The 13,389-nt window shown below is 41.7% G+C and overlaps 1 protein-coding gene and 1 long non-coding RNA gene across 2 annotated transcripts; both read right to left on the bottom strand.

Annotated features, from left to right (window-relative positions):
• Positions 1-579: 579 nt before the first annotated feature.
• LOC133724947 (uncharacterized) lies at positions 580-3,673 on the bottom strand. Its single transcript, XR_009854133.1, has 2 exons — positions 3,100-3,673; positions 580-1,125 (listed from the first exon to the last, which is right to left on the bottom strand). It is a non-coding gene; the product is annotated as an uncharacterized LOC133724947 (long non-coding RNA).
• A 2,941-nt stretch (positions 3,674-6,614) lies between these two features.
• LOC133728326 (uncharacterized) lies at positions 6,615-6,992 on the bottom strand. The gene has a single exon (XM_062155741.1). It carries the CDS (start codon positions 6,990-6,992, stop codon positions 6,615-6,617), a length of 378 nt encoding a protein of 125 aa, XP_062011725.1.
• Positions 6,993-13,389: the final 6,397 nt, after the last annotated feature.

The following is a 13,389-nucleotide window of genomic DNA, read 5'->3' as shown; positions in this document are numbered from 1 at the left end:
CTCATGGGGTGTTGGGAGGATCCACTTTCCCCCTATTTTCCCTTTATGCAGGAAAATTTTTCCTTTCCTTGGTGGTGGTGAACACAAGAAATGAGAAAATTTCCCTTCCTAATCTTTTCATTCTGCGAACCAAATGAGGCCTAAGGGTATGGAATGAACCACCTTCGTGAAAGTGTTTCTTTCATTTTGCATACCAAACACAATAAATTATTGAGTTTCCTTTGCCAATGCTCCAATTCTGCGAACCAAACGAGACCTAAGAGAAACTCCTATCAAGGTTCACCATCAATCTTTGGCATTCTTCAATCGGGGTTTCATGGGCCAGAAAGATGCAATGCTCTCAGACCAAACAATGCACCCCAGAGACAATCGGCTTCTATTTGATAGAGCATGTATGTCACTTTGTGCGATTGTCATGCTCTTTGAAACTTCACAGTGGTCTCCGGGAAAACTAAACAATGTATTGGACTCCAGGGTCAGTGAATGTTCTATATCTAACCATTCAGTACATAGCTAATGCAAGTGAAAGACTCAAACTCGATTGAGAACTTTAGAGCCATGATCTTGGCACAAGTACACTAAGAGGAAAAATGAGCTCTCTGCGATGAGGGCTCTCTTTTGAATTATCTGCTGTTTTCTGGGTTTTAGAAAAACTATTATTATATTTACAAATGACCATGTCAGCTCTAATAGTAGTACTCATGACGTTTACTCAGAATAGAGGTAACAACTTGACACATAATTGACATTTCATCATCTTGTACTGTGTTTGACACCTGCAACAGTTCTGTACCATGCCGCTGTTGTAATCTTGGCAATTCGACTGTAAAACTATGATGCCAATTCGGACAGCAGCAACGCATTATTATTATTATTCTTATTATTATTATGATGTCTAACCGGCTTTGGTCGATGGATCTCATTTTCAAGCATGATTTGCAGAGAAGGACGAGGCTTTACTATGGTTGTTGGACCATTCAAAAACTCTCCAGAAGGGTCGCTGTTTACGTTTGGCGTGGTGGTGATTTATCAGCTCAGCTTCTCTGCTCAGCATCTGCCACATCACTTGCACATCTTGATAGCCACAAGTTTGTACATCGTCGTGAAGCTTCAACAGACCAGCACCTGTTCAAAAACATCACCGACGACACACTTGTGAGTAATCGCTTTTATATTATGCAAAGTTAACATCCAGATTCTATATCAGCAACTTACTTATTCATCAAAATGAAAGAAATATAATCACATTTATAATCTGATGTCCCGAATAGTTGGGATTTATGTCATCATACGTCGATATAAGATGCTCTCTGGGTGGTGAAGATGTTAGTGGTTTAAACAAGATCAACTGTGGACCAGGCCATTACTTGTGATTAAGACTTCATGTTGCATCAATAAAGCTATAGTTTCTAATATCTTTGGGCCTCAGCTTTCGGCTAAAATCGAAACATTGCTGACTGTAAGAGTTGGGAACTAGACACAGGATAGTGAGATGGTCCCTAAAGTAGTAATTGGCCTGTCACTTTGAATGGCAGGAGTTGCTCTAATTTGGATATTCCGTACGATCCAATACTTTCTTGCGTCTTTTTTTTTTTTTTTTTCTTGGTCAGGAATGAAATGAAAAACTTTGTGAAAAGTATTGTTGTGATGATGGAAGGAACTTCGCAATGGTAGTTTATTCCTAAGAAATGCTAATGGGTGACTATGCGACTAATAGCCGTTGAGACATGGTCACACAATTGGGCCCACGCTAATCAACGGCTGACACGTGTTGAAATTTCGCTTTGTGGAATTGGAAATTTGAGTAGATATATATAAATTTCAAGAAGGTAGCTAGTTGAGGATGAGTCTGCATCTAGAATTCACTGCACCCGTCCACCTAAACACTAGCAACAAAACTTGATGACCCCAACTTTACCCTTAAAGAAGGTCACCATAAAATTGTGAAAATTAGGTAAGCAACAATTTGCTGAGTGGGAAAGGCGTCATGGCCTCTTTAACAGATGGGGACTTAAATAGAAAAGGCAGCGGCTCACAAGAGAACACCTTTTGTTTGGCTAAATCTAAATGGTAAATCTAAATGGACTACCACTAAGCTCTGAATACCACTCCTTGTTTAAATCTTTACAAAATAAACAACCCACCAATCGCATTCTTTATATGTCAATTTAGGCACTAGACACCTCTCATGTAGCTAGAGTAATCAAATTAATTGTTGAAAGTAGAGTCATCAAATTGATTACTGAGTTTGACAGATTCATTTGCTAAGATAATATGGTAAATAGATCCACAGAGAGAGACTGATATATAAATATGAAACAGAAAAAGTTAAGTTATAACATGGCGGTTTGTAGGGTAAATTAAGCTGATATTTAATTTATCCTAGCTTTAATGTAAGATAGAGAATTTATTAGTTTTTTTTTTTTTTTTCATTAACAATTGATTTTGTCTCTTATGGATTTCTTCTATAGACTCTCTTCTTGTAGATATTAAAGAACTCTAAGATATAAAACATCAGGGAGAGACAAATGGTGGGGAGGGAAGAACACCAGCTAGCTTTATCAATAGGGAATTAAATATTCAACTGAAAACTCTCATCCTACAAAATAATTCTAAGAATTTACTGATAGAGAAGGGACCACACCTACAGAAAGACTTTGAATCACACAAAGAAATAAAACTCAGTTGACACAAATGAAATAATGATGATAGCATGCTTGTTAATTATGAACTCCATAAAAAGAAAGAAAGCAAGAGTCTAGAACATATAAAAAAAGTGAAAGGACAGAGAATAATACAATACATATTGGAGGAGCATATAGCTTATATACTAGGCTTTGACAGTTTTTAATCATTCATACTCAGTTTCTCCAACTGAAAAATACTTTTTATGTGGATAGAGGATAATGATCCATCCTATCAAGAACTGTTGAGATCATCCAGATAAAAAAAATGGAAATGAATTGGGTTGTGCTTGTGGGTTGATGAGATTTAATTACATATATATCCAGAAACATGGCACCAGAACTAATATGATCATAAGCTAAAGAAGATGGTACATGGAATTGTGGATATGATTCATATGAAGATGGAACTGACCATTTTTGCGAGCCTTAACACGAGTAGAGACAGCAAGCCAGACACGGCGGACTGGGAAGATCATCTTGTCCCAAAACTCCATCAACCTCTCTTTTATAACCTTCACTGCTTTCTTTCTGCCTTTCTTTCTCTTATTCTTAAACCCTCTACTCACTCTAATAGCTATGCTCCTTAACCCGGCCAGACCTGCAATTTTATTTCATTTGCTCATCACATGCACCACCAACACCACCACCTATCTCTCTCTAACTTCCTATATATTATGTGCTTAATCTTCCGCAGACGATTCTATTTGTGAGGGAGAAGTAAGATATTTGAGGTGTTTGAACAGGTAGAGAGAGAGAGAGAGAGAGAGAGAGAGAGAGGAGACTTGTTTGGCAGCTTAATTGGTAGAGCTACCCACCGGTTTGTCCGTTATAAAGCTCTCTAATAAGTGCTGCACCGACACTGCTTTGAGGCCTCTGTTTGTTATTCTTTATTCATCCCTCTACTTTATATATAAAGAGGACTTATATAAATATGTATAAATCTATGTTACTGTTTGTTTACTTGTATTCTACGTAAAGTCTTGTTTATGTGGAAGATTAAAATGACCTTATCCACAAAGAAATGGATCAACTTAATAATGACAATGTATTAGGATTCTTTCTGGGCAGAAACAGGTAAGAGTAAGAATAATAATGATGATTTAGAGACATTATTATGAATAGTTCTGCATACAGTGTGCATACATTCTTGTAGAATCTAATTAAGAGCCCCATGAAACTTTGTTAAAGAAAGTTACATCTATGATCTATGTCGATAATCAATAATTAGTGGGAAATTTAGCATCAAAGTACTGTTTGTGTAGATCATAGTGAATAATTTGACTTTGGCTCAGTGGCTGCAGACAAAGGCTTAATGAGAATAATTGGAGCCACTACCTCCAATAATGCCTGAACTATACTTCTTGCAGGACAGGGTTGAACTTGTCCAAAATTCATCAAGAAATATTGTTGTCTAGTCAGATTCTTCGATGGTTGCTTATAAGTTTATGTATTGAGGTCATGGCCTGGCAGGTTAATTTTAATGTAGGGGACTAATGAGGAGGTCATTACCTTGCTAAAATAATTTTCACCACAAACATCATATTTTTGTTGGAGTTGGAGATTTTTTTTTTCTTTTGTCTTTTTTTTAACCATTACCTTAAAATGTTGACTACTGAATTGGTTCAACCAATCATGCCTAGATCGAAGATTGATAAAGACAATACGAAAATTAAAACAAATTTGTTTTAATTTTCGAACAACGGCCATAGTTGTGACCCCGTGACCGCAAAGAGGCCAACATTGGCCTTGGCCTTCCTCTCAGTGACTTATCAAGAGCACATGATCAAAGGCCAACATTGGACCTAATTTTTTGGGTTTTGTTGGATTCAGTACTTTGAGTTCGTATCTTGGAATATTAATTGTTCGTAAAAATTCTAAATGATCGATTTTTTCCACCAATTGCCTGAGACTAATTTATCTTTTTAAATTTTTTTTTTTTTAAACGGGCAGGTGTGATTGCCCTCAAATCTTAATTAATGAAACTATAGAATACAAATGGGAGACATAGAGCCTTAACCTCAAATTACAATAGACATCAATATCCTCAATAATACTAGAAGTCTATGCTAAATCTATGTATTCTAACATGCACTAATTAACAAAGATGGCGCTGATTAATTTATCTTTTTCAAGTCAAGTTTGCGGTTAGAGTCAAGCCCTTCTTAGATAAGTACTAGCCTAGTTGACGACGTTTCAACCCTAAAATTGTAATTGGGGATAAGGTATTCTCTCTTATTCGCTTTGATCCGACAAGAAGATCACAAAACTTTCCCTTTGAGGTTTCATACTTAACAGTTTACTCCAATTTTAAAAGGAAATACACATGAAATGTATTTCTCCACAGATCATTAACAGATACTCATATTTTTTTCTAAAGTTGTGAGAGTCTCTCTACACATGAAATGGAATAGAAATCCAACACGTGTTGGCAAATTTACATCATTGTCTTTGGTATGTTCCATCATTTTGCTTTTGTCGGTTCCTTAATCTTTGGTATTGATTTTTAAAATTAGCGTTAGACCGTGAGAAAACTCAGAAAAGTCCAATGGAATGATCGAAGGGGGCGGTTTGATGGTTTGAAATTAACTAACAAGTTAAAAGTTGCATGAGAAATTTGTCCCTCAAATTCGTAATCAATAGGCTCCAAGAATTAGTGTCGGCAAAGTTCTCGTCCACGCGTTCCATATTCTATGGTTCAAAAACATTGGTTATCAAACAAGTTCACGCTTTTGACCAAAGGACGTGTACCACTCAAAATGTTACACACACACCATAACAAGCAGAGATAATATGAAATTTTCATCCAAGTAATTAATAACCCATGTATCGATGCGTATATACAACACTCACAGATAAATTTTCGTACCTATAAATATAATCATTTAATGTAGTGATATAAATTTTATTTTTTAACGCAAAGTTGTGTGATTTACCATACTCACCTCCATTAGAGTCAAAATAATTTATCTATACTATTATTAAGAGAATAGAGTTTGTCAACTAAAATAACATTTTTTTATTAAAATATCTCTCAAATACTAAAAAAACCTTTGAACTGAAATATTCAAAAAGTACAAAAAGATCAATTCACAAAATAAAAGAAAAAGAAAAGAAATTTAACAAAAAATAAAAATATAAAACAAAAAATGTGAACCAGTTTTCTCCATATTCTGTTAAATAACTGTCCACATAGTTATCCACACCCATAGAGTGTGTTTGACATCTAGGTAATTATAAATCCGAGTGGAAAATCAATTAATCAATTGATTTGTGATATAATAAGTTCTACGTGAGTGCAAATAACCACACACATTGTCATATATTTAATGTATTCTTGATATTTACACTTCAATTCTGGTTTTGATTTCACAAATATTTAAGCAAATATTCAATTTTTCTCCGAATCTAACTTTTACGTAACAAGATTTGCCGATATTCTTCAATAATTTAATCAGTATAGAAATTTTCAGAAGTCTAAAGTATCAATTTGTACTATGACCCATCTATCTAGGTTTTGACATATATATAGAAAACCATTCTCAACGGAATTGTGGGTTTGCGGACTTCGAAGAAATTGTTACATCATTTGAGCAGTGTAATTATCAAAATATCTGTTGCATTTTAGTCAAGGGTTTAATAAAGTTCTTCAAATTAACTATTGAAAATTTTATTGAAAATTTAATTTTTTTTTTTTTGTCAACTGAAGTTCATTCACGCCAAATGAAGGATACAAGAGGGAAAGCAAAAGAAGACAAAACAAACTAGGAAACAAAAAACAAGCTAAGGTACAACTGAAGTAACATCAGAAAGCAAAATAAGTTGCACGGAGGGAGGCGGTTGCGACACCCACGTGGATGGGCACACCCTCCTGTATGCCAACACAGCAACGTGATCTACCGCAACATTGGCTTTTCTGCTGGTCCAAGACTAGCTGAGGCTGCTAAAAGAAGCAGCCAGAATTCGGATATCAGAGACGATATGAGCTAGCGACAAATGAGAATGATGAGATGAGTATGAAAGGGCGTGAATAAGATCTTGAGAGTCTGAAGCGATCATGATATTGGTCAGAGAGAGATCATGAGCATGGAGTAAAGCCTCTCTACAAGCCAAGGCTTCCTCAAGTAGTGGAGAAGAGGTACAAACATACTTGGACACACCATGGAGGAGCAAACCAGAGGAGTCTCGAAAGAAAGCAGCAATTCCACCTCCAAGTGATTCTAAGTGCCAGGAAGCATCTACATTTATCTTGATGATACAAGGGAGAGGTGGCTCCCAACGCTGTAAGGACAGCGATGAAGTGGTCATATTGGCAATGCGACTCAACTTGTGGTTAGCTTCAGAGAATTCGTAGGCTGCCGCAGTCGCCCACGAGACCACAACAAAGGGGTCGGGTGGTTTGCGATGAAAAATACAATCACAACGATGCTTCCATAGCTACCAGAGTAGGTAAGCCACCTCGATAAATTTCGGGGAATTAAAAGGTTCAGATTGCCAGTCTGTGATAAGTTGATGAATCCAAGCTGATAATGTGGAGATGTGAGTAGTAGGAACCCTATAGCTTAAGGGATGTATGAACCATGTTTTCGTGGCTGTAGAGCAGGTGAAGACAATATGTTCCACAGTCTCCGGTTGTGAGTCACATAAAGGGAAAATGGGGGAAGTTGCAAGATGACGCCGATGACGATTATCGCTGGTAGCTAATGCATTTGAGACGGCTCTCCATATGTGTTTGGACCCAAAATGAGCATTTTGGTTTGACAAAGCGTGTCTTGGAGAAATTGAGCCAATATCAGTGGCTCACATATATATTTTCGATAAGTTCAAAAATATATTATTAAGAGGCTAAATAAGGCCTACCAAACATGGAAATGAAAAATCAACTTTAGCACATTTTCCTACTTCGGCTAGGAGAAAGCGAGCTAGACAAGAAATGAGGGATGGCGGACTAACCATCCGAACTCCAAATGAGTTGAAACTTTTCAGATTAATTCTAGACATCCCATTGATCATTTCTTATGAAGAGTGCCAAAGCTCGTTCGGAGTGGAAAATCTTCAAACAAACAGTCCAATTTTCTGCAGAAGCAAAACTTGGAAACTGGACCTGTAAGAGGTCCAGCAGCATTTCTGGCCCAACCACATGGAAATAAATTCTGAAATTTTACCACAATAATCTACATTCATGGTGGATCATTTCATATGAAGAAATCGAAGGTTGAATCTGAGTTCTTAGTGGAGATAAAAATTGAGGGATAAGGGAGCAGAAAATGACTTAAACCTAACATTCCATTAGTGTTTAAGTGCTTGAACCTAACAATTCCATAAACTCATAAGTGCTCCATAAACTCATAAGTGCTCCATTATGATTTGTTTAAATGCCAAATAGTGTTGTTTGGTAGCCTATAAATAGAGGCTACAACATAGAACAATTCACTCATTCATACATCAAAACATCTCTAAGATGATCTAAGTTCTCTCTAGAGCAAACCTCTCTAAGAGCAACTCCTTTCCTTCTCTTTCTCTTATAGGTGATCACACTCTAAGTCCTAGTCTCCTCAGGAGCCGACTATCAGTGCCACTAAACCCTCTGTCAAAATGCTTCGGTCCTAGTCTCCTCGGGAGCCGACTGTAGTACCGCGACCACAAAGGTTACGGAACCAGCCAAGCAAGGGTAACGCCCTAGCAACCCAGCCAAGCTAAAGTCACGCTTTAGCAAGTACTTCTCTCTACTTCCCGGTGATTTCGCTCTGCTTAACCTACAACGTTAAGTATCGACTTGGTGACACAAGACAAAGTCCTCCAGCACGAGGCACAAAGAATCCTGCGACGAGGTTGGTGCTCTCCTCGTCTACAGTCGCTCAAAAGAAGTCAGGTCAAGGGACACCCCCAACGACCGCACCCGACGGTGCTGGCACGCCCGCGCATAAAAGAGACTGTTGACCAGCAGCAAAAAAAAGTGGAGCCAAACATTTTGGCACGCCCAGTGGGACATCAGATACAGCATACGGCCAGATATTCACCATTGGGAAGTCAGACGATAACCCTTACCAAAGGGTTTACGTCAACTGCCTGAAACACAAGACCTCCAGTTACAGCCCGCACTCTCGTGTAGACTGTCGTGGTCTTTCTGAAGAACAAGTAACTCAAAGATTTTCTCTCAACTTGCAATCACCAGACATGTCAACTGAGCAGGGAGGAAGTCAGCCGCCCGCTACTGAGGACAAGAATTCTGTTACTAGCAAGGTGGCCAATGTCCCCGTTACCACAGTAGTTGCTGCGGTTAGCGAAACAATTGAGAGCGATGAGTTCACCCCCCTCGTCATCCCAGAGGATGCTAGCATCGATGAACGACTCCGCATCCTTACGGTCAACAGCGACAACTATAGGAGGCACCTGGCCACGTCGATTGCGAGGACTGAGCAGCGGCTTCGCGATTTCGATCGGCGAATGAACGAGAATGCCCAGAAGGCTGAGGAGCATGCACAAAATCTTGCCAATGAAGCCAGGATTCACGCAGATAAGATTGCTGACACAAATCTCACGCAATATAAGGAGCTTCTGAGTGCTGTTAACACCTTTAACACACAAAGCAAAGGTACTGCAGCTGACATCGCGGCAGTGCGCAAAGAGGGGTCCAATCTCGCAACCCAAGTTGCCATGCAGCAAGCCGAATTGGGACATGCCAAGGAGGTTCTGAATAAAGCATTGGGAGATCCCAACGCCATCCTCGGTTCCCTTGGCCAACTCTCTGCATCCGGCAAATACATTCCGCCTAATGCCCGCGAGAAGGCTAGCAGCAGTATTGTCACACCCTCTGCAGCTGCCACCGCAATGTCTACCAAAACCAAGGACAAAGCGTTGTTGATTGGTGGCAAAGACAAAGCAACACCATCGACTGGGCAAAAGAGCAAAACTCTAAAATTCGGTGACGGTACCCTGGCTGATCCTGTTGTTTTTGCTCAGTATGATAGTGATGGGGCAGAGAATGTCTACCAAGAGCTCCCAGGGAATTATTATGGGATTGATAAAACGGGCACTCCAATCAAAATCACTGCTTTGGCCAAGGATGTGTCCGCACCAGCGATTACTCTTCAACAGCCCAGTATTCCCCGGGTCGTTCGCCTGGAAGATGGAACAGCAACTACTAGCCACGCAGTGCCTCATGTGCAAACGGCCCATCAGACAGTGGCTGCACCTCATCCTCCTGGCCCAGGTTATGTGCGACGAGAAGAGGTAGAGGAGATGATTAGGGCCGCGAACCAGAGGCCTAACTTGGAGGAGGCCTATCACGGGCCTTTCCCACCGCACATTATGAACTCACCTTATCCTAGGGGATATAAGAACATCACGTTCTCTACTTTCTCGGGAGAGGAAGTCGAAAGTGCCGCGGCCCATTTGGTCAGGTTTCGAGTACAGTGTGGCCAGTACCAGAACGATGACAACCTGAAGTGTAATATCTTCGCCACTTCTTTGTCAGGGTCTGCCTTCACCTGGTTCACTAAGCTACAACCAGGATCTGTCGCGAGTTGGCCCGCGATGGAAAAGTTGTTTAAAGAAACCTTCGGGACTATCGAGCCGGAAGTAGATCTGGCTTCACTTACTCAGATGGCTCAGCAGCCAACTGAATCCGCTGTTGCATACCTTCAGCGTTTCCAGATCCAAAAAGGGAAGCTGAACGTGATTCTTCCGGAGAAAGAGCTGGTAAAGTTGGCAATCAAAGGCTTAGAGCCTCGCCAACGCAAGAAGCAGCATGGAAGCATGTTCAATTCTATGGGGGAACTGATCACAGAAGTAGGAAGCTTTGAGCATTTGCTTAGAGAAATGGACGCTGTGAAGAACTCCTCCAAAGGGACATACATTCCGGGGAAACGGAGGACTGTGGCAGCAGTGAACCACTACTCAGGTTCCTTTGATCCTTACTATAGGTGTGAGGAATCCGGACTGGCAGAAGCTAAAGAGTCCGAAGAGGACGAGGTAGCAGCGCTTGAGCTCACTGGGAAAAAGGCGTCAACGCTAAAGCAGCTGAAGCTGTGTAAAGAGCCAATAAAACTCAAGTCGGTGGTCTTCACCAAACCTGAATTCGCAAGTTACACTTATGATGCGAATAAAGCTCATGAGATCTTAGAAGAGATGATCACTGCGAAGATGGTGAAGACCGACTTCGGACCATTCCCCAAACCGGAGCAATTAAGGGGGAAAAAATACTGTAAGCTCCACAATTTGTGGAATCACAACACAGCCGACTGTGTCAGGTTGAAAGATCAGATTCAGATCTGGTTGAATAATGGTAGCTTACAGGTAGAAGCGCCAGCAACAGCTGCGGCGCTGGTAGATTTGGATCCTTTCCCAGACACTGGAATCAACATGGTTGACGTAGTTTGGGACATAAAGGATCAACAGAGGCTGAGCCCAAATCGTACCACTGGGGGCTTAGAAAAGGTGATGGAGCAGTCCGTGAAGCGGAGATCAAAGCCGGCTCCACCTGTCGTGCTATGTTCAAGGTGCAAGGATGAATGTGATATCCAGGCGTTGCACGAAGAGGAAGGACATACCGTTCGCTTTGGTACTTTACCACCAATAAAGTTACCAGCACATTCTAGAAGCTTCCAACCAGGTAGTCCGAGAATGCACGCTGGGTCAGGAACTTCTTCTCCAAGGGACTCTAATTTGTTCAAGAAATTGAAGGTTGGGAGGGAAGAAGAAAGAGCAAACGAGCGGTCAGACGTTATGACCAGACCGTATATTCCTCCGGTGCCGACGTCCACTATCAAGGAAGGGAGATGGTATACCCAGAAGAAGGGCAAGGCAGTGGAAATGAGCTCTTCAAGGAAGAGAAAACTCCAGCGGAGGTTTGGAGAAGCAAAGCGAACCTTGGAAGCGCTGGATCAGGGGTTGATTAAACCATCGCAGTTGTTGAGATCTCCAGAAGAATACCAGAGACAGGTGGAGGCACTGACCTCCAAAAGGTTCATCGCCCCGCGGGTTCTCCAGCGGCTTCCTAAGATGTCGCAACGAGCTTCAAACACCAGCGCTCGCCAGAAGGAAAGTCAGGAGAAGTCCCTAGCTCCCGCGAAGCGAGAATCACCACCAACCCGCAAACCTAGCGTTTGGCGGAGAATATCTCTCGAAGGAAGAGATAGCGAGCCTTCAATATTTGACAGGCTGGGGAGCAAAGACAATCGGTCCGCGACTGTGCAGTGGAGGCCTAAGAAAGTTCAAAGTTTGTTGGTCGCTCTCCCAAAGGAAGTGCCAGCGGCGAAACAAATTTCAGAGTCGCTGAACCAGGTTCCCATAGTACAGGAGCACGAACAAGCCAAGGCGGTAATCCCCGCAGAGGAATCATGGGATGCTTTCATAGCTAAACTGTTCAACACCGAAATCCCAGCGGATGAACCCAAGCTCAATCTTGATGATGACATGGACGAAACAGAAATGGTGGATACCTATTGCAATATGGTTTATGTGCTCCCTGCTAAGTATGCCTTACCAGTTGCTGCACAGGAATGCGTAGAAGCTGACGCGATTGGAGAACAACAGTTGCAGATCACTTCAGCCGCAACAACGCAGTTGAAAGAAGCAGTGTTCCTTGAGACTGAAGATGCTAACAGCAAGGGTTTCTTCATGAGCTTCACAAGACCCACACCCGCCATGGTGCAACACATGCGACCTTTGTATATCACAGCAGAAATGAATGGGACTAAGGTCAGTAAGATAATGGTTGATACCGGCGCGGCTGTGAATGTCATTACTACCAGAACCATGCATCTACTAGGGATCAAGAAAGAGAAGATCCAATCCACTTCCATTACGCTAAAGAACTTCGCGGGGACTGTGACCAAAACATTGGGTTTGATTTTCCTACGAGTCAAGGTGGGTCCAGCAGAAGGGGTTTACGCTTTCTTTGTTACAGATTGCTATGCGGCATATAGCGCAATTATGGGCCGCGACTGGATCCACAGGAGTTATTGTGTCCCATCTACCCTTCATCAGGAGCTGATCATATGGGACAGAGTCGCGGACAAGGCAGAAATTGTTAAAGCAGACCCGCGACCTTTTTCGGTATCCGCCAACTACTTGGACGCAAGGTATTACCTAGAACCAATCTCTCCTTTACAAGTCGTTGGTATTGATGATAAGGGCCGCCCCACAGGGGTGACGACCTCTGAATTGGCACAATGGGGGCTCGCGGTCGCAAAAAACGACCTCGAAAGGCCTGGATATGCGGTGCCATCTCCAAGTGCTAATTAATGGATCACGAACTCATGGAGGAAGAGGTGGAGGCCGTTCATTCCTTGTATGAGAGGCTATCCTCATACTTGTTGGAAAAAGAGGCCTATGATCGAGTCGCGACTTTAGAAATTGTTAATGAAGAGTTCACGGACCAAGAAGAGGAGGAAGAAGAGATTCAGCTTGCTCCAGCGGCATTGGATGACACACCTCCGAAGGTTAGGGACCCTACTGAAAAAGTCAATCTGGGAACAACTGATGAGCCTATAGAAGTGGCTATCAGCACTTACTTAGAGCCTAGCGAAAAACAGAGGCTCGTCGAATTATTGCTGGAATTCAAGGACTGCTTCGCGGAAAAATACGAGGACATGCCAGGCCTATCACCAGACTTGGTATGCCACCAACTACCAACGCTGCCTGATCAGAGGCCTGTGAAGCAAGAGCCGCGAAGAATGAACTCGGAGACCCAAGTTCTGGT

Source organism: Rosa rugosa, chromosome 1 (assembly GCF_958449725.1).
Source record: "Rosa rugosa chromosome 1, drRosRugo1.1, whole genome shotgun sequence".
In the NCBI taxonomy this organism is placed as follows: domain Eukaryota; kingdom Viridiplantae; phylum Streptophyta; class Magnoliopsida; order Rosales; family Rosaceae; genus Rosa; species Rosa rugosa.
The sequence above is the reverse complement of the archived record's forward strand: the minus strand, read 5'-3'. Positions and strand labels throughout refer to the sequence as shown.

Bases quoted from the DNA above. Each gene is read 5' to 3' on its own strand.
- LOC133728326 (XM_062155741.1), bottom strand. From the start codon at position 6,992: ATGACCACTTCATCGCTGTCCTTACAGCGTTGGGAGCCACCTCTCCCT.